Source organism: Nyctereutes procyonoides, unplaced genomic scaffold, assembly GCF_905146905.1.
Source record: "Nyctereutes procyonoides isolate TBG_1078 unplaced genomic scaffold, NYPRO_anot_genome, whole genome shotgun sequence".
Taxonomy (NCBI): Eukaryota; Metazoa; Chordata; class Mammalia; order Carnivora; family Canidae; genus Nyctereutes; species Nyctereutes procyonoides.
Genome location: NW_026575132.1, coordinates 21486642 through 21506754, shown reverse-complemented (window position 1 = coordinate 21506754; position 20113 = coordinate 21486642). Strand labels below are relative to the sequence as shown.

Below are 20113 nucleotides of genomic sequence, written 5' to 3'. Positions count from 1 at the left end.
ATAAGTAAACAAACGTTAAGTAATAATGAGTAGTTATTTGTACTTTGGAGTCATAAATTTAAAGGTAACTTAAAGAAAAAAAGAAACAGAGTTCCAGTTTAAAATGACAATACAGGAAGACTGAAGTCTCCTTCACAGAACACACCAGATTAAACCTATTAATATAACAATTTCTCCTGAAGAAGAACTGAGTGCTGACTAAACAGTTACTGAACTGTAGAGAAAGATAGAGATAGAGAAAATAGCAAGAGAATAGCAGGAGAGACGGAAACATGCCACAGTTTAAAAAAGTAACTAGCAAATATATCAACAGCTCCAGCTAGACAGCAACAGTCACCAAGCACATACAGTATACATAGCAATCACCATATACAAGACAACTCCTTCAACTTTAGAGTTTTACCTAATACTAGAAACAAACACAGAAAGTCAAGCAAAATAGGGGAGACAGAGGAATTTGCTCCAAAAGAAAGAACAAGGAAAAAAAACTCAGTAAAATAATTAAATGAAACTGAAATAAGCAATATGAAGTGAATGGTCATATATAAAGTATATGATAAAGAATATGCAGTAATGATCATAAAGATACTGGGCTGGAGGAAAGAATGGAAGAACTCAGTAAGACCTTCAATAAAGACATAGAAAATATTAAAAAGAACCAGTTGGAGCTGAAGAATACAATAAATGAAATAAAAAACACAGTAGAGGGAATCAACAGTAGATTAGAAAAAATAGAAGAACTATCAGTAACCTGGAAGGCAGGGTTATGGAAAGCACACGAGCTCAACAGCAAAAAAAGATAAAAGAATCTTAAAAAATGAGGGTAGATTAAGAGATCTCTTGGACATCACGTGAACAAACATATACACCATCAGGGTCGTAGAAGAAGAAGAAGGAGAGAAATGTGTGGAAAACTTATTTGAAGAAATAATAACTGAAAATGTCCTTAATCTAAGGAGGGAAATAGACATCCAAGTCCAAGAAGTACAGAGCATTCCAAACAAGATGAACACCAATAGGTCCACACCACAGCACATAATAACTTAATCAAAGGTTAAAGAGAGAGAATACTAAAAGCATCAAGAGAAAAACAAAGAAGCTACTTACAAGGGAAAATCTTAAAGGCTACCAGCTGATTTTTCAGCAGAAAATTTGCAACCCAGAAGAGAGTACCATGATATATTCAAAGTGTTGAAGGGAGAAACCGTACAAATAGTAATACTGTACCCAGCAATGTTATCATTCAGATTTGAAAGAAAGATAAAGAATTTTCTAGACAAACAAAAGATAAAGGAGTTTATCAGCACTAAGTCAGCCTTACAAGAAATATTAAAGGGACTTCTTTAAGGAAAAAAGTGATCATAAATAGACATAAGAAAAATATGAAAAAAAAGATGTAAAATATGACAACATATACATAAAATGGAGAAGATAATTTTTTAGAATGCATTTGAACTACATGATTTTCAAATTAATAGGCAACTGCTATTTACTTAGAATGTTATATATGAACCTCATGGTAAACACAAACCCCAAAAAATAAAGATAAAGAAAGCCAAACAAAACACTATAGACATTCACTGATCAAAAAGAAAGAGAACAAGAGAAAAATAAAGATGAACTACAAAAACAACCAGAAAACAAATTTTAAATGGTAATAAGTACATACCTATCAATTAATTACTTTAAATGTAAATGGCCTAAATGCTCCAATCAAAATAGAGGGGCAGAATGGATATAAAAACAAGCCATAAATAAATAAATAAAATAAAAAACAAAAAAACAAGACTCATCTATATGCTGCCTACAGGAGATTCACCTCAGACCTAAAGATACATACAGACTGAAAGTGAAGGGATGCATAAATATTCACTGTGCAAATGGAGGCAAAAAAAAAAAAAAAAAAAAACCTGGGGTAGCAATACTTACACCAGACAAAATAGACTTTAAAACAAAGACTGTAACAAGGACAAGAAGGGCATTACATAAAGATAAAGGAATCAACCCAACAAGAGCATATAACAATGGCAAATATTTATTTACCCAACACACTGGATCACCTAAATACATTAAGCAAATATTAACAGACAAGGAGAAATAGATGGCAATATAGTAATAGGAGGAGACTTGAACTCTCCACTTAAATCAATGGATATATCATCCAGACAGGAAATCAATAAGAAAACAATTTCTCTGAATGACACATTTGGCATATATAAATATATATGTGTTATATATATATACATATATATGTATATATATATATAACATTCTGTCCAACAGAATATACATTATTTTCAATGTATAAACATGTTTTACATGAATTGTTCTCCAGAATAGATCACATATTGGGCCACATAGATCACATATTGGGCCACAAAGCAAGCCTCAATACCTTTAAGAAGACTGAATTCATACCATGCAACTTTCCCTACCACAATGGTATGAAACTAGAAATAAATCACAAGAAAAAAAAGAACTAGAGAAAAACACAAGCATGTGGAGACTAAACAGCATGCTACTAAACAACTAATGAGGCAATAAAACAATAAAGAAGGCACCAAAAAAATACATGGAGACATGAAAATGAAAACACAGTGGTCCAAAATCTCTGGGACAAAGTGAAAGCTGTTTTAAGAGGGAAGTATATAGCAATACAGGCTTACCTCAAGAAACCAGAAAAAACTCTACAATCTCTTATGCATGAAGAAATTAGAAAAAGCATAAAGACCAAGGTGAATGGAAATAATAAAGATCAAAGCAGAAATAAATAATGTAGTGATGATAGATGATAGATAGATAGATAGATAGATAGATAGATAGATAGATGATAGATAGAAAAATCAATGACACCAAAAGCTGGTTCTTTGAAAAGATAAACAAAATTGACAAAAGCTTGACCAGACTCTAGAAAAGAAGAGAAAGCACTCAAATATGTAACATCAAAACAAGAGAGGAGAAGTAATAGCTGATACCACAGAAGTATAAAGGATTATAAGAGAATACTATGGAAAATTGTCAAAAAAAAAAAAAGAAAATTATTTGTCAACAAACTTAACCTAGAAGAAATGGATAAATTCCTAGAAACATACAATCTTCTAAAATGGAACCAGAAAGAAATAGAAAATCTGAATAGGCTAATTGCAAGTAACAAAATTGAATTGGTAATTTAAAAAATTACCAAAAAATAAAAGTCCAGGACCAGATCGGTATGGCATTCACAAGTGAATTCTATCGGGCATTAAAAGAAGAGTTAATACCTGTTATCCTGAAACTATTCCAAAAAAATAAAACAGGGAAAGCTTCTAAATTCATTCTATGAGGTCGACACTACCCTAACACCAAAACTAGACAAAGATACCTCAAAGAAAGAAAACTACAGGCCAATAAACCTGATGAACACCCATGCAAAAGTCCTCAACAAAACATTAGCAGACTGTATACAATAATACATTAAAATAATCACTCACCATGATTAGGTGGTACATATTTCTGGGATGCAAGTATGACTGAATATTGGTAAATCAATCAATGTCACACAGAACATCAACAAAATGAAGGATAAAAATCATATGATCATCTCAATAGATGCAGAAAAAGCATTTGACAAGATTCAACACTCATTCATGGTTAAAAACTCTCAGCAAAATAATAATAATAATAATAATAATAATAATAATAAGTAAATAAATAAACAAATAATAAAAACTCTCAGCAAAATGAGATTAGAAGGAATATACCTCAACATAATAAAGACCATATATGAAAAACCCACAGCACATATAGAGGGTTTGCTCTCTAAGCTCAGCAATATGACAAGGGTGTCCAATGTCATCAATTTTATTCAACGTAGTACTAGAAGTCCTAGCCATAGCAATCAGACAAGAAAAATGTAAGAAGGGGCACCTGTATTCTTAAAGGAGAAGTTAAATTGTCACAGTCTGGAAACAACATAATACTATTCATAGAAAATCCTAAAATGAGAGGTACCTGGATGGTACAGTCAGTTAAGCAATCCAACTCTTAGTTTCAGCTCACGTCTGATCTCGAGGTCATGAAATTGAACCCCATATCAGTCTAGTCTGCTTGAATTTCTCTCCCTGTTCTTTTGTCCCCCCCTACTCCCACTGGGCACGCGCTCTCTCTCTCTCTCTCTCTTAAATAAATAAATAAATCTAAAAAAAAGAGAGAAAAGAAAATCCTAAAGATGCTACCAAAACTTACTAGAAGTAATAAATTCAATAAAGTGTTAATTAATATAAAATTAATATAAAATTATATTATATTATATTATTATGTTATATTATGTTATATTATATTATATTAATGAATTAATATAAAATTAATGCCCAGGAATCTGTGTAGTCTTTCTATACATGAACAACAAAGTCACAGAAATTTAAATGACAACAACACACCATTTACAATTGCACCAAAAAGAATAAAATACCCAGGTATAAACTTAACCAAGAGGTTAACCTATACTCTGAAAACTCCAAAACACTGATGAAAGAAACTGAAGATGACACCACCAAATGGAAAGATATTCCATGCTCATGGATTAAAATAATTAATATTGTTAAAATGTTCATACTATCTAAAGCAATTTACAGATTCAATGTAATCGCTATCAAAATACAGTAACATTTTTCACAGAATGAATAAATAATACCAAAGGTTATATGGATCCACCAAAGACTCTAAATAGACAAAGCAATTCTGAGAAAGAACAAAGCTGGAGATACCACATTCCAGATTTCAAGACATATTACAAAACTGTAGTATCAAAACAGTATGGTAGTGACACAAAAATCACCTAGATCAATAGAAGAGAATAGAGACCTCAGAAATAGACTTATATTTATATGGTCAATTAATCTATGATAAAGGAGATAAGACTGCACAATGGGAGAAAGACAGTCTTCAATAATTGGTGCTTGGAAAACTGGACAACTACATGTAAAAGAAGGAAACTGGGATACTTTCTCACACCATATACAAAAATAAATTTAAAATGGGTTAAAGACCTAAATGAGAAACTTGAAAACAATAAAAATCCTAGAAGAGCTCACAGGCAGGAATTTCTCTGACATCAGCCAAATAACATTTTTCTAGGTACATCTTCTAAGGCAAGAGAAACAAGAGCAAAAGTAAACTATTGGGACTATATCAAAATAAAAAGCTTTTGCACAGCAAAGAAAACCATTATCAACAACAAAAAAGGGAACCTGCTGAATGAGGGAAGGTATTTGGAAATGATATAACCAACAAGGGGTTATCCAAAATATATAAAGAACTCATACAACTCAGCACCAAAAAAGCCATGCAATCTGATTTTAAAAAGGGCAGAAGACTTGAATAGATATTTCTCCAAAGAAGACATACATATGCCCAACAGAGACATGGAAATATGCTCAGCATCTCTAATCATCAAGGAAATGCAAATCAAAACCACAAGGAGATATCACCTTATACCTATTAGAATGCCTAAATTCGAGAAGAAACAATAAGCATTGGCATGGATATGGAGAAAAAGGCACCCTCATGCAATGTTTAGAAATACTATGTGATCCAATAATTCCACTATGGTGTTTTTACCCAAGGAAAACCAAAACACTAACTCAGAAAGATATAGGCACCTCTATATTTATTGTGGCATTATTTAAAATGGCCAAGACACGGAAGTAACCTAAGTGTGCAACGGTAGATAAATGGATAAGGAAAATGTGGTATATATCCTAAGTGGAATATTACACAGCCATAAAAAGGATATCATGTCATTTGAGACAACATAGATAGACCTGGAGGGGATTTTACTAAGTGAAATTCGACCAAGACAGCAAAATACTGTATGACTCCTCTCATAAATGGAATCTTAAAAAAAAAAGAGTGAACAAACAAAAAGCAGAACTATAAACACAGAGAAGAAACTGATGGTTGCCATTGGTGGGGGAAGAGTAGGGGGTTGGGCAAAATGAGTGAAGGAGAAGGAGATATAGGCCTCTAGTCATGGAATGAGTAAACTATGGAAATAAAAAGCAAAGCATCAGGAAAACAAAGAGATTTTAATAGCAATGTAATGGGACAGATGGTAGCTATATTTGTGGTAAACATAGCACAATGTGTAACTTCTCAAATCGCTAAGTTATTCACCTGAAACTAATGTTATAACATTTTGTGTCAACTACATTCAAATAAAACAAAAAGCAGAAAACAAGCAGTTTGATGGTTTAGTATTTTAAAATCTCCAGCATTTTAAAATATTTCTATAAAGAATGTAGATTTACCAGGTGTCTATGCTATGTAGAGGAAATGAGGTCAAATAGAACTAAGGTTTTTTAGTGGAATTGACAGAATGACAACTGAAGAACCTAAGCTGTGATAAAATGCTAAGTGAAGGCGGAAGGAAGGGGTGATAAGATGATGAGTAAGGTTTTAACTGATTTGAGCTCTCAGGGAGAAAAATTATTGTACTAGATTTACTTAAGACCAGAAATACAAATAGAAACATCTAGAAAAGCATGCTTGGAATTGAGGTTTTGGACGTGATGCATTTGCAATTAATGCAATGGTGTTCAGAGTCTGACTTCAGGAATATACAGCTAAGGAGAAAAAGGGTGTTGGAGAAAATGTAGTCAAGGAAGTGGTGAGAGGCACATGGGTCACATGTGTAGAGAAAGACAATGATTCAGGAACTCTAGTCTTCAAAGAATTAAGGAGGTTCTCAGCAGTAAAATCTGTTCCCAGTAGGGAATCTGCTTTTGGATTTCAGTGGGAAGATGGTATATTTTGAGTTTAAAACATCTCATTTGACCCATGATCCCTCACTTAATTCTGAAAGTCAATTTTTCCCTTAATGACCTTTAAACTGAAGCTGACTTAGACCATACTTTCTGGGGTATTTCTTATCAAACAACCTGGATCCATAGCCTCTGATACCTAAAGGTAGAAAGTGCAGGGTAAGATACTTAGGGATAGAAAATGCAGACTGGACTTACCTTTATGTTTTATTAGTACTTGGCTTTTTGATGTTTTCATGTTGATTTTATGACCAATTTAGCATACAGAATGTGTTATATTTATTTCTGTTATTATTAGACATTTGAAGCCAGCAGGTTTTCCCTTATAATTTAGACTTTCATTCTCAGAGAATTGTTTGTTCCTAATCTGATCTCATTACCCTTCGCATCTCTCACATCCCTCTCGGGGGATGCAACAAGAGCTACTAGAAGTCCTGATGGACTCTCTCTACTTGAGTCAGACTGTTTCTTGGAAACCTGAAGGTGGAGGACACTCTGATAGGGATACCCTGCTCATTCTCTTGCTGTGTGTTTTTACACAATTGTTGGTTTGTTTTGTTTTGAACTTATGTTGAATTTTCTGTGTCCAGCAATTACTATCAATTTTTTTTAAATTTTGTTTTCACTTTACAAAATGGACTTAGTTAAATGCTTTCATAATTCCTTAAAATGTCTCAGATTACTTTAAAAAGAAGTTTTAAATAAATGCCTATTTCCGATAGAAAGATCAACCAGAAATAGAGACATCAGAATCCTAATAATAACACATGGAAATACAATTCAACTTAATAGCTTTTTAGGACCATACACAACTATTGTATGTTGTATAGTTGTTTCTGCCATTCTTGGTTGCTAGCTAGATAACACTGAATTTTACATTTGTGATCCCTGCTTACAAATCTAAAATTGTAGCATTTTCCTAAAATTGTGTTTATATAAATTGCAAAATGCATTTTTTTAGCTAGTAATGCAACTTGAAGACATACCCCTAATGGCATCAAACAAATTAGCAAGTCTAATTCTAAATAATTCAAATTTCTGCCTGCTATATATGCACTGTATAATGCATTTATTATGACAGCTTTGTTTGATAGTTTGTTTGAATGTGAACTGTGTCACAATGCCACGTCCTTGAGTAAAGTCTTTGTGTTCTTTCAGTCACTGCTGCCTCCTAATCTCTTGACATTCCTTGGCAAGTATGTGAAATAAAACTGTTTTCAAAATAATTGACATATGCGACCAAAAGTTCCACCCATGAGTGTCGGTCATCATCATAAAATACCATTTCCTTAATAGTCACTAAACATTGACAGCAAAGAAGAGATAAATTAATGGAAACATTTAATGAGGCTTGGGGATGTTGATTTGGAAGAGTGTGGTCATAGTCCTTTGGTATGGACAAAGTGTATAAACAAAAACAGGTCAGCCACTTTGATCTTGGACACCTGGACCTCATATTCATCATCTTGCCTTTTGATTACGTGTACTTAATATATGTCTCTCTTGACTGCTAAATGAATCAATTCAGTTTGGTCAATTTTATATTTATTAATTTTATTATTTGGGATGTTAAATGGTATGTCTTTTTTAGCTATGTTATTGCTTACCAAAATGAAATGCCTTACTCACAAAATAATTTATTTAATTTTAGCTTCCATTTAATTTTCTTAGAGTATGTGAGGCTATAAGCCACTTACTAGATTTTTAGCATAAATATCCTATATCATATGGGTTCACTGTGCTTAAATGGCTCTATATTCTGCTAAAAATAAAATTTTACTTGGTACCTAGAACTAATCCATAATATATTGGCTCAACAGAGTCAATTAAATGGAAATTCCTTACTAAGATGAATTTGTTAAAATATAATTGCAGTTGAGCCCATCACTAACATTCCAGGTGTCATTCACAATGGCATCAGCACAATTTTAGTTGGAGCAAATAACATTCTTTTAGAAGAAATAATTTTTAGTGAACATTCTTCTTCTGTCTCAAAGAATAATAACAGCATGATAGTGTCAGAATTTTGACGATGCTGTCATTTTGAAGTTAGAGGTAGGTAATCTATCAGATTAATTTTTCAGCTAATTGGGAAAGAAGAGGAGTATGGAATTAAGATTCACACTCTACTGGGAATTTAGAGACAAATTAAAATGCTAGCTATAATTAAATCATGGAGTTTGAAAGGACTTGAGAGGTCATCTATCAGTCAAATAGCTTTCATCTGAAAAAGAACAAACTTAAATCATCCTTCCATGAGTACTATCTGTACCCTTTTAAAGACAACCTCAATTAGCTTGGCGACTCAAAGCAGTGTTTAACAATTTTCATAGTTGGTGATATCATCCTGATATCTGAATATCTCAAGCTGTGGATAAACACTTCTGCTATGTCATCAGTTTATTTGAAGAGAGATATATTTGAAACCTTTCAGTGAGTAATTGAAAAGCTGTCAAATCAAGGTTGCTCTGTTTTAACCTGAAGAAAGTCTATTTTTCTCTGATGGCTTTTTTATTCTTGGGTTTCCTTTCAAGCATTTTCATTATTTTTATGATTCTACATTAATATTTCCAAGTCTATAACCCACCTACTTTATTGAAGCACACATTAGACAAGAAGCTTTTAAAAATCCGTTTAAGTAGAGTGAAGTATGATAGAACCAACTCCTCACTGTTCTTACCACTGTGCATTTTGTGTGTTCGTTAAACTTCTGCAACTCAAACTATTTATTTTTTCCACCATCATAGTTAATTCCTACATTTGTTATTTTCACCCTGTTAACTTACCATCTTCCTCTGAGACTTTGTTACATTAAAATTAGCTTATATGTATGAAATATGAAAATAATTTATTGGGAGAACTGAACTCACCCTAGGAGTGAAGGTAGCATCATTGATAGAATGCATGTGACCATAAAGTGACTGCTCACAGTTACCCTAGGAAGACAAAGCAGAAATAGAATCAGATAAATTCCATTCAATATGTGAATCAAAAGGTAATTAATTTCATTTGTTTTAAAGTATTGCTTTAGTCCAACAATAAAATTAATAAATTCTCACAATAAAAAATACTAGCTTTCGCTATCACCTACCATTCAGAATCAGAGAAGGCTGTGCTGGTGTGTCCGCAGTGCTTGTCTGTGCACTGAAACTCTGGTATCCTCACTTTTACACTATTTAGCTGCTGATAAAGTTTTACTAAATGACTTCATCTTGCAATTAGCATAGCTCTCAAGCTATGGGGCCAAGTAGTGAAGCCCTTATAGAGGGTTCTTATTTTCAACACATCATTTCCATCACTGCTGGGGATATGGGGTTCTTTTTTGTTTGTTTTAGATTATGAGATCATGTTTTAATTCCCGAGTTTTCACAGTTTGGCATTAATATCATTATATGTATAAAAATATTATAAAACTTGAACAGTGGTATTTTTTAAAGGTTTTATTTATTTATTCATGAGAGACACACAGACAGAGAGAGAGAGAGAGAGGGCAAGAGGCAGAGACACAGGCAGAGGGAGAAGCAGGCTCCATGCAGGAAGCCTGACATGGGACTTGATCCCAGGTCTTCAGGATCAGGCCCTGGGCTGAAAGCGGCTCTAAACCGCTGAGCCACCCGGGCTGCCCCTGAACAGTAGTATTTTTAACACAAAATAAGCATTTGTTTTATGAAAACTATATTTCACATCTACACATTCAGGTCATCTTTTCCAAACAATAGCTAAAATTAAAATTAACTACAAAAATTTCCAAAGTTCAATTTAAATTATTTCAAACAAATTGAGCCCATAACAAATTACACAGGGGATTTAAATGTGGTAAGTTTTCATTTGACACCAATGTTCAAAGGGCATTCTTAATTATTATTAGGGAAATAACACAAATGTTGTAGAAATATCAGAGAGTTATATTTAGAATATTGTTTGTAGATTCTTGTAATGGGCTAAAATTCAGATTTAATTCAATAATGTGTTCATTCAACAAATATTTTTGAGCAATTAATCTATGTCAGGTACAATTCTAGGCACTTAGGGTCTTTCAATGAATAAGACAAAGAATGGTGTCTTCATCGGCATTGCACTGTAAGGGGAGAGGGTGGGAATAGATATTCTAAAAAGGTATAAAATGTGTTAGAAGACCATAAGTATTGTGGAAAGAATAAAAGTTGGACAGAATAAGGGGTATTATGAGTTTTCAGATTGAGAGGCTAAGGGCAAACCAAATTATCAAGTAAAATGATGTGGTTTGACTACTTTCAAAAACTAAGTTTTGAACAAGGAGTGAAGCAAGCCAAGCAGACATTTGGAGAAAAAGCATTCCAGGAAGAAGGAAGAGGTAGAGTAAATGTCTCATAAATCATAGTTTATCTGGTATGTTTCTGGAAAAGCAAAGAAACCCAGTGCAGATGGAGAAAAGTAAATCAGAAGGAGAACAGGCTTTCTAAAAGGTTTCATCCACTCTCATTCACTACCTGGTATTCACTTAGTCCTAAACAATTTTGACTGGAGGAAAGATTACAAAATGAGATAGAAAAGATGGAGTATCATCATCAAGTCTCCTTGTTGTTATAGGACATTCATGGAATAGTTTGGAACTAAGCAAAGTTGGGAAGGCTTTTATACCTAAGCTCTATTTGGTCCTCACTATTGCCATTATGTTCAGCAAATTAAATTTCAAATATTTACTTTCAGATTAATGCATGCTGTTAATCCTTTTTCACAGAATGCAAAATTTCCCCACATGAATTTAAATTTCACAAAAATATGTTGAAACACTTTGGCATTCTTTCAGGATCCCCCCTGCCCATGTTATTCTGGTTCACTATCTTGATACTGCTATAACTTTAAACCAATTATGCTGAGAACTTCAAATCCTCTAAATTCCCAAAGTAGAAATAAATTACTTACAGAGCCCAAACAGCAAAGTATAAGTTATAATTAGCTTTCATATATTATCTTAGGAACTTTTACAGTTAATTTTCTTTGAGAATTAAAATCATATATAGTTGTGTAATATACCTGCATAGTGAGTGCTAATATTTTTTAAAAATATATTTAATTGGCAAAATGTTTTTTTGCATTATAAAAGTTTTACATTTGGTACTCTTCAAAGTGAGAACCTCTAAACTCTTTGATTAATTGTTAAGGAAAATGGAGTTTTCTGATTCAAATCCTGAATGCCAAGTTTTAATTCAAAGTGGAATCTCTAAGGCACTCTTGAAAAGCCCTGGAAATATGGGGTTATAATGGAAATGCTGACAGACCACATTTGTGCTGCTATAACAAAACCTGACTTGAAGATAAATGTTTCATGAATTAAGAAAAGTTAAAAAAAAGCTTTTCTATCCAGCTTTGTTCCCAAGATAAAAGTGAATCTACTCTTTTTGTGGTATAGGGAATATGTGGGTTAGTAATATTCTAGTCTGCAAACAGCCTTAATCAAAAGCAATACCCAAACCGGGATGTTAAAATTTGGAATTTCTTCTCTGATGAATTCTTGTCAGAATTGTTTTCTTTCAAAGAAGTGGGGGAAAAAATGTAAAAGAAGCAAGAGTCTTACAAGAAAAAAACCCCACGTGACCCAACATATCATCACTCCAGTATTTGATTCTCTCAGAGAAGCTTTGTGCAGGGATGATCACTATCACTGGCCCTGAGGATAGAAATTAAGCCTGGGACTTAATTCTTGGATCTGCTACCTGATAGCTGTGTGACCTTAAACAAATTGCTTCACTTCACTGTGTTTCGGTTGCTTTATTTATTTTATTTTATTTTATTTTATTTTATTTTATTTTATTTTATTTTATTTTATTCGGTTGCTTCATTTAATTCTCAAAACAAACCTAGAGGTTAAATATCATTAGTCATGTCCAACGAGATAGTAATATTTAACCTCTAGGTTTGTTTTGAGAATTAAGTAGAAAAATGCATTTAAATGTTGGTGGAATCCCTAGCACAAAGTGGGAGCTTAACAAATATTAGCTCTTAACCTGCAACATAAACCACTGAAACGCTGATGACTTCCAAACCATCTCTGCCCTTAGTTCTCTTTTTCCATAAGGACCCCAGTAAAGAGTCATAGAGGCTCATTCGTGCTGGTTTTCCTTTTTGTCCATAAGATTCCCTCTCTATGTGGCACTGCCCTAGTCTGTGTCCTGCTCTCTACCAACCACATCACCCTGTGGCATCTGGTTGGATTCAGCCAGAGGGAAGCACCAGAAAGATATGAAATAGTAGAAAGAAACAGAGGGCAGATAAATGACCACATGAGCTTCCTTCCTGTTCAGCTGTGATTTTGCCAGCAATCCTGTTTTCTACCTAATTCCACTATTCATGTTATGTGGGCCATATCTCATGGCTACAGCTCCACTGTGTCCAGTAATGTTCTCCTTCTCCTGTCCCTGAAGGCTCCCCATTGCTGCTAGCTAGCTTTTGGGTCCTGTGTTTGGTCCCTTAACCCTATTCATTTCTCTGTAAACATTCAATTTGAATTTACTTCATGCATCATCTGTTTCCTGCTGGTGATACGGCATGTCAGATAGAATATGCAAAAGCAGACTATTTGACTTACTACTTCTCAACAGCCTATCTTTACTCTTGTCAAATCTTCCCTTTTAAATAAGTGGCACAATCAGTTGCTAAAAAAAAAAACAAAAAACAAAAACAATCACAAACCTGAGAATTAGAACACTCTGCTTCTACCCCCACCCCCTACCCATCCATCATCCAGCACATCAGTTTTTCCTTCATCATAAAGCCCTACTCTGCCCACCTGTCTCCCTCTCCACCATTACTACTCTGTGCAGGAAATCAGCCATTATACTGAGTCCAAGGACAGCAGGAGCATCCTTATTGGTCTCCTTGCTCCTAGCTCACCCCACATCTATTCCTCTTATGGCCAGTAGTGATCAATAAAACCTGGATCAGCTCATGCCACGCTCCTGCTAATAGCCATCTGAAAAATTACCATCATACTCAGAATAAATTCCAAACTCTACTTCATTCCAAAGGCTCCATACTGCTTGGCTCCTGTCTGCCTGTGTGACCCCATCCTTTACTATTCTTCTTTCTCATGCATTGTACTTCCTGAAAATGTTCATGCTTCTGCATGGTCAGGGCTTTCTGAGCAAACAGTACTACACCTGGATTAAAGGATGATTGAATAGCAATTCAACCCTAAAGATAGAGATCTCTGGCGAGATTTAGGTGCGTCTCCCTGTAAGGTCTTTGTTTACATTTCAGGGGTTGCAGGTGTAGAGGCTTATCTCTTCTCTTCCCAGAGAGAATCTAAGTACATTTCCGACAAAGGTTTCTCTATCTCTCCTCTCCCCATCACCTTGCCTCCTTGGAGGGGCACAAGGGCTCTGATTTTCAGAATTTGGGGGGAGTTCCTTTCTATGATACATAACCCCACTATACCTGTGGGGTGCACCCAGCTCTTGCAGTTTCTTTCCATGGGAAATGTACAAATGGCAAATCAACATAAGCTGCTCAGTGAGTAAATAAATGATCTGATCACTGATCCAGAAACCTCCTGTTTCCTGTCAAGATAAATAAATAAGTAAATATAGATACAAAACATAATACTGGCACATTAGCCTTCCTCTTCTTCTAACAGGCCTAGGATGTCCTGTTTTCTCTACCTGGGATGTTTTCCTGTAGGTAAATACATGCCCTTGTCCTTCGCATTCTGGTTTCAACTCAAACACGACATTTTCAGTGATGTCTGATATCCAATGTTCCTGCGTCCTCTCCTGCATCCTCTCCTACAGTAACAGAAACTTTTATAAAATCCCTTTCCTTTTTCTCTTGGACCCTCAGCCGAACTTGAGGTCAGGTATGACCACGTGACTGAGTTCTGTCCAGTGAGATGTGCACAATCATGAAATAAGTCGCATGTGGGCCTGGCCATTAGAATATCCCACATAATCCTCTATGCAGAAGTGTTCTGGAAGATGGAAAAGCACAAGTGGAACTAGCCTGAATTTCTAAACCATCACAAGGAGAAAAGCCACCAATCAGGACTTTCCAATACGACATTCCATGAATGAGAACCAAGCTTCTACCAGGTTAAGCCTTTGAATTCTGAGGCTTACGCAGACTTTCTGCAGGTGTTGGTACCCTCCGAATAGGCCACCCTGTTTTATTTTTTTTTCATATCACACTCATCATGAACTAAAATAATTTAAGAATTTGTTTCCTTATTGTTCGTTTCCTCCCACTAGAATATAGTTCCACAAGAGAAATGTCTTTGAGATGTGTTTGTCTTGTCCACCAGTCTTATTATCCCCAAGTCCCAAGACAGTTGTGGTAGGATTTGATAAACAGTTGTTGAGTAAAAAAGTACACAGTTACAGAGTGATCATGATTAAAATTGGAAGAGGGCAGCCCCAGGGGCCCGGCGGTTTAGCGCTGCCTTTAGCCCAGGGTGTGATCCTGGAGACACAGGATCAAGTCCCACATCCGGCTCCCTGCATGGAGCCTGCTTCTCCCTCTGTGTCTCTGCCTCTCTCTCTCTGTATCTCTCATGAATAAATAAATAAAATCTTTAAAAAAAATTGGAGAAAAAAAATCTACCCTTACCAGATCTTATTTTTGGATAAATAGCTTGGTCTTCTCCCCAAAATTTATTTTCATTTTGATTAGTTATGACATGTGATATGCACAGTCTTATTTCTCTCACCTCCTTTCCCACTACTTGGTTCTAACTCAGTAGGATATTTATCCACTGATTATGCCATTCTCTCTAAACTACATGGAGATAGTTGATGACTCCAGGGGGAGGAGGCAGCTTTGCATTTATTCAGTGTTTGTTATGTAACTAAAGCCTTGTGCTAAGTGCTTTATTTATTATTACATTTAATTCTCACAGTTCAATGACACGGGTTCTATTGTAACTTATTCTAGAGATGAGAAAAACAGAAGCACTAATTCATCGTGACAGAGATAATGAGTGCCAAAGAGAAGACAGTAACTCCTCTTTGTTGTAATTTTAAAATCATCTAACCCTTAATATGCAGGAATTTGAAGGGAGAAAGGTGGAGGCAACTTTTTAGTGCCATCTTCCAATTTTTCTGTTCTGTAGATGTGCATCTCCTGGCCCCCCTGTGGTTGTGTGGGACCACATAATGAGTTCTGGTGCAAGAGTTGTGAGCAGAAATGACATGAATAACCCCCTCTCCTGCTCTCTCCAACTCCACCTGTCTAGCATTAGAGTATTTAAGGGTCTGCTGGGTCATCCTGGATCCCCCTTCCAACCTACAGAGGACTCAGACCCCAACCAAGATATAAATATTGCTGTGGTTCGGAGGCTGTGTATTAGTGTAACACAACCTAGCCTTACTTGACTGATATAAATGCTATGCAGGGAGATTAATCTCATCAAAAGCTTTTCTACTATTAATAGTGCCATGTGAAAAGTTAAAAAAAAATTAAAATTACACTTATTAGAAGCCTAATACTCCAGACAAAAGAAAAGCTTAAAAACTCTTAAGAATTAGTTCTACTATAAAATCATAAAATAATCATAAAATATAAAATCACAAATAGTCATAAACTAACCAAAATACCATCAGTAAAATCATTAAAAAGTTAATATTCACTAACTTACTTTCTTACTTGTTGTTTATCTGACAAATAGATTCCATAGCCTTTTGGAAAAAAAAAAAAAGACTTGAAAATAGAAAGTAAGCCTCCCCAACTCAGAGCTTTTGTTTTTGTTTTTAACAAGGCTATCTTTAAAATGTCGTTTTGATGTGTTAAAATGTCTTTATTGGCATACCACATATAACTTAAACACAGGAAAATGCATAAATCTTAGGGGCTTAGCTCAATGAATTTTTATCGTACACAGATAGGATTTTTATCTGTGCATGTATCTGTGTAACTGCCATTTAGATTAAGATATAGATCATTCCCATCACTTCAGAAAGTTTCCTCATGTCCTTCTTAGTAAAAACATTCCAACTATATTGGAGAAAAGAAATACAGGAATATGGTTGAAAATTTAAATAGTACATGAGACTACCCAATGAAAAGTTAGTCTCCTGGGATGCCTGGATGGTTCAGTGGTTGAGTGTCTTGCCTTTGGCTCAGGACTTGATTCCGGGTCTGGGGATCAAGACCCGCATCTGCCTCTGCCTATGTCTCTGTCTCTGTGTGTCTCTCAAGAATAAATAAATAAAATCTTAAAAAATAGTAAAGTTAGTCTCCTATCTTAGATCATCAACAGATATAACCACTGTAATAGTATCTTTTGTATACTTCCTGGGATGGTTTGTGCAAATGCATTTTTTCTTTACTGTGTCATGTTATCTACCTCAATTCTTACATAAATGAAATCACACTATTGAGCATTTTATTAAGAGAAGTTGTATATTGTAGTGATTAAAAAATGTAATACTAGAATAAAATCACAGGGTTTAGAATTCAGCTCATTGGGAAGTTATTGTTCCTATCTCTCATTTATATAAACACCACACTAAGTACTTTATATATAGTAACTCTTTTAATCTATACCATATGAAACTGGCAATATTTTAAATTCCCATTTATAGTTGGAGAAATTTGTGTAAAGGATTAGGATAATGCTTACACAAATAAGAGATATTACCAATTGTAGATTAATTTGTAGTCTTTTCTATTTTTTGTTCTACTTATATTTTGTTGGCCACTGAGAATTAAAAAGAAAAAATGATAATCACCACTTTCCTAGGAAAAGACTCATTGTCATGGTAACAAACACCAGAACTAGTTTTAAATTTGTCCAGTCAATTAGTAACAGTTCCATAGCTCTGCTTACAAGTAAACAACCAGAACTGGTTTTAAAACTATCTAATTAATCAATGACAACTAACTTCTGTGAACATTTGTTGAAAAGCCAAATAGCATCAGACTCATGATTTGAAACTCAGCCAACTGGCTAGAGATTCACTACAGTGCACATGTTCCTAAAACTCAAATTAACCTTCTTCCACCTCGATAAGAGACAAAAAGTAAGTCTCGATAATCAACACAAACCACTCTTCTAAGACTGACCTAAACCACTGCTACCCCTATAACCAGCTATCCAAAATAAACTCTCCACGAAAACTGGATATAAAATCAGCAACTGGATTTGTTCAATTAGTATAAGTCTTCTTTACTGAGGTATATGATAAATTAGGTTTTATGGTTATGTTTTTTTTTGTTGTTGTTGTTGTTTTGTTTCAGATATTGACAGGTGGTCTCATCCTTTGACACCACAGAGAGAACTAAAGGTGTTTTACTTTGCTAGGGCCACCATAACAACATACCACAGACGGTGGCTTAAACAACACAAATGTGTTTTCTCAACTGTTTTTGAGGCTAGAATAGAAAATCAAGGTATTGACAGGGTTGGTTTCTTTCTGAGACCTTCCTTTGACTTGTAGCAGGCCATCTTCTCCCTATATCTTTACATTGTCTTACCTCTGTGTGTATCTGTGCTCTAATCTCCTCTTATAAGACCATCAGTCAGATTTGAATAGAGTCCATCCCAACGACCTCATTAACCTTAGTTACCTCTTTAAAAACCCTTTTTTCTTAATACAGTCACATTTCAAAGTACTAGAGTTAGGACTTTAACATGTGAATTTGAAAGGACAAAATTCAGCCCAAACCAAAGGGCCAGAGATATCTTTATTCTAATATTTATAAAATATCTTAGGAGTGTAATAGTATTAAGGCATTAGCTGGTTTTAAGAGTCAAACTGTGAGATTATTTTATAGTATTTATTGTGTTGTATATAGAATTGATGTATATTGCATCAATGCACTTTGAGCTAATAAGCAATTTCAAAATGAAAAGTTGAATTTTATATCATATTTGAGCATATATCTAAATAGATGAATAATATGTATGCACATAATGTAATGGTTAAGAGCACAGGGTCTGGAGTGACACTGCTTGAATGTGAATTTGGGCTTTGCCACTTAATATGTCCTTGGAACACTGTGAGCCTCAGTTGTTCATCTGCAAAATAGAAATAATATGAGAATCTACATGATGGTGCCATTGTGAGGATTTAAATTAATTCATGTAAAATGCTTAGATTGCTGCTTGGGACATAGCCAAGTGCTCAATAAATGTTAATTATTACAAAGTAACAATATGCAGATAGCAGTGATGACATCTATTATCTTCATCACTCCATAATGTTAACTGCAGAGATGAGTTGGCTCATGAGAGGTAAGCAATAAATATTTTTGAAATGGTACATACACACACACATGGGCCATTTCTAGGCCCAAGTTATGAAACAAGTTGGGTAAGTTTGCCCTTCATCAATTTTTCTTTCCTTCACCACATGACCTCCACCTTTTCAAGACAATTCAGATCAAGGGTTAACCTCTCATAATTGTTGATTCTATGAAAGAATCCTCATGGAGAAGAACTCTAGGAAGTGGAGCCATACTGAATTTCACGCTCATTTGGCAGTTGCACAGAGCAAAGTTTTATGTATGCTTTATTTCCTGCCCACAGCACCTTCTCTATTCAACCACCCACCACCATCCTTGCTAGACTTTCATGTCACAATACAGTGGTATTGTCTCCTCATAGCATTATTCCTACGTATATTTCTAGAAAATCAATTACTTAAAGTAAAATACCTAAAAATGTTTAAGAAAACTATCTAAATAAAACTTATTGAAGTTAAAGAGAATTATATTGTGCAATTGTATTCTATCCATTTTTATTTCAAATTTTATGACCAAGGAAAATTACTATTAAAGAAGGCAAAGCAAACTGTGTCCAAAGGTGAACAGAATTAGTTTATACCAGCCGTGAGAAAAATATCCTCCTACTCATTACCAGCTAGAAGTAGCTATTTCTATTATAGCTACTACCTTAGTTACCAAGTTTAAAAATTAATGACAAAGAACTTTATAAAGATCCTTTTTTAATTGAACAAGGTCAAATATTTAATATAATAATTTATATAACATTCATATTTTTTAGTGATGTCTGGGTGGCTCAGCGGTTGAGCATCTTTCCTTGGCTCAGGGTGTGATACTGGGGCCCAGGATCAAGTCCCACATTGGGCTCCCTGTATGGAGCCTGCTTCTCCCTCTGCCTCTGTCTCTGCCTCTCTGTGTCTCTCATGAATAAATAATAAAATCTTTAAAAAATTAATATATTTTTGCAAATATTTTCTTAAATAACTTTGTGAAACCAAAGAATTTTAACCTTATAGGCTTACAAATTGTTAAAGAAAAATGTACTCCATTATTATTACCGAAACAATCTCACTGGCCTATAAATTGGAAACAGAATAATCATTAACAAGGATCCTGGT

General features: G+C 34.5%; 1 protein-coding gene across 1 annotated transcript in view; it reads right to left on the bottom strand.

Annotated features, from left to right (window-relative positions):
• Positions 1-20113, bottom strand: part of SPAG16 (sperm associated antigen 16) — a 925123-nt gene that overhangs the window by 266327 nt on the left and 638683 nt on the right. The window contains exon 14 of the mRNA XM_055345436.1: positions 9671-9736. Coding sequence (XP_055201411.1) covers positions 9671-9736 — 66 coding nt within the window. The remainder of the gene's footprint in view (positions 1-9670; positions 9737-20113) is intronic.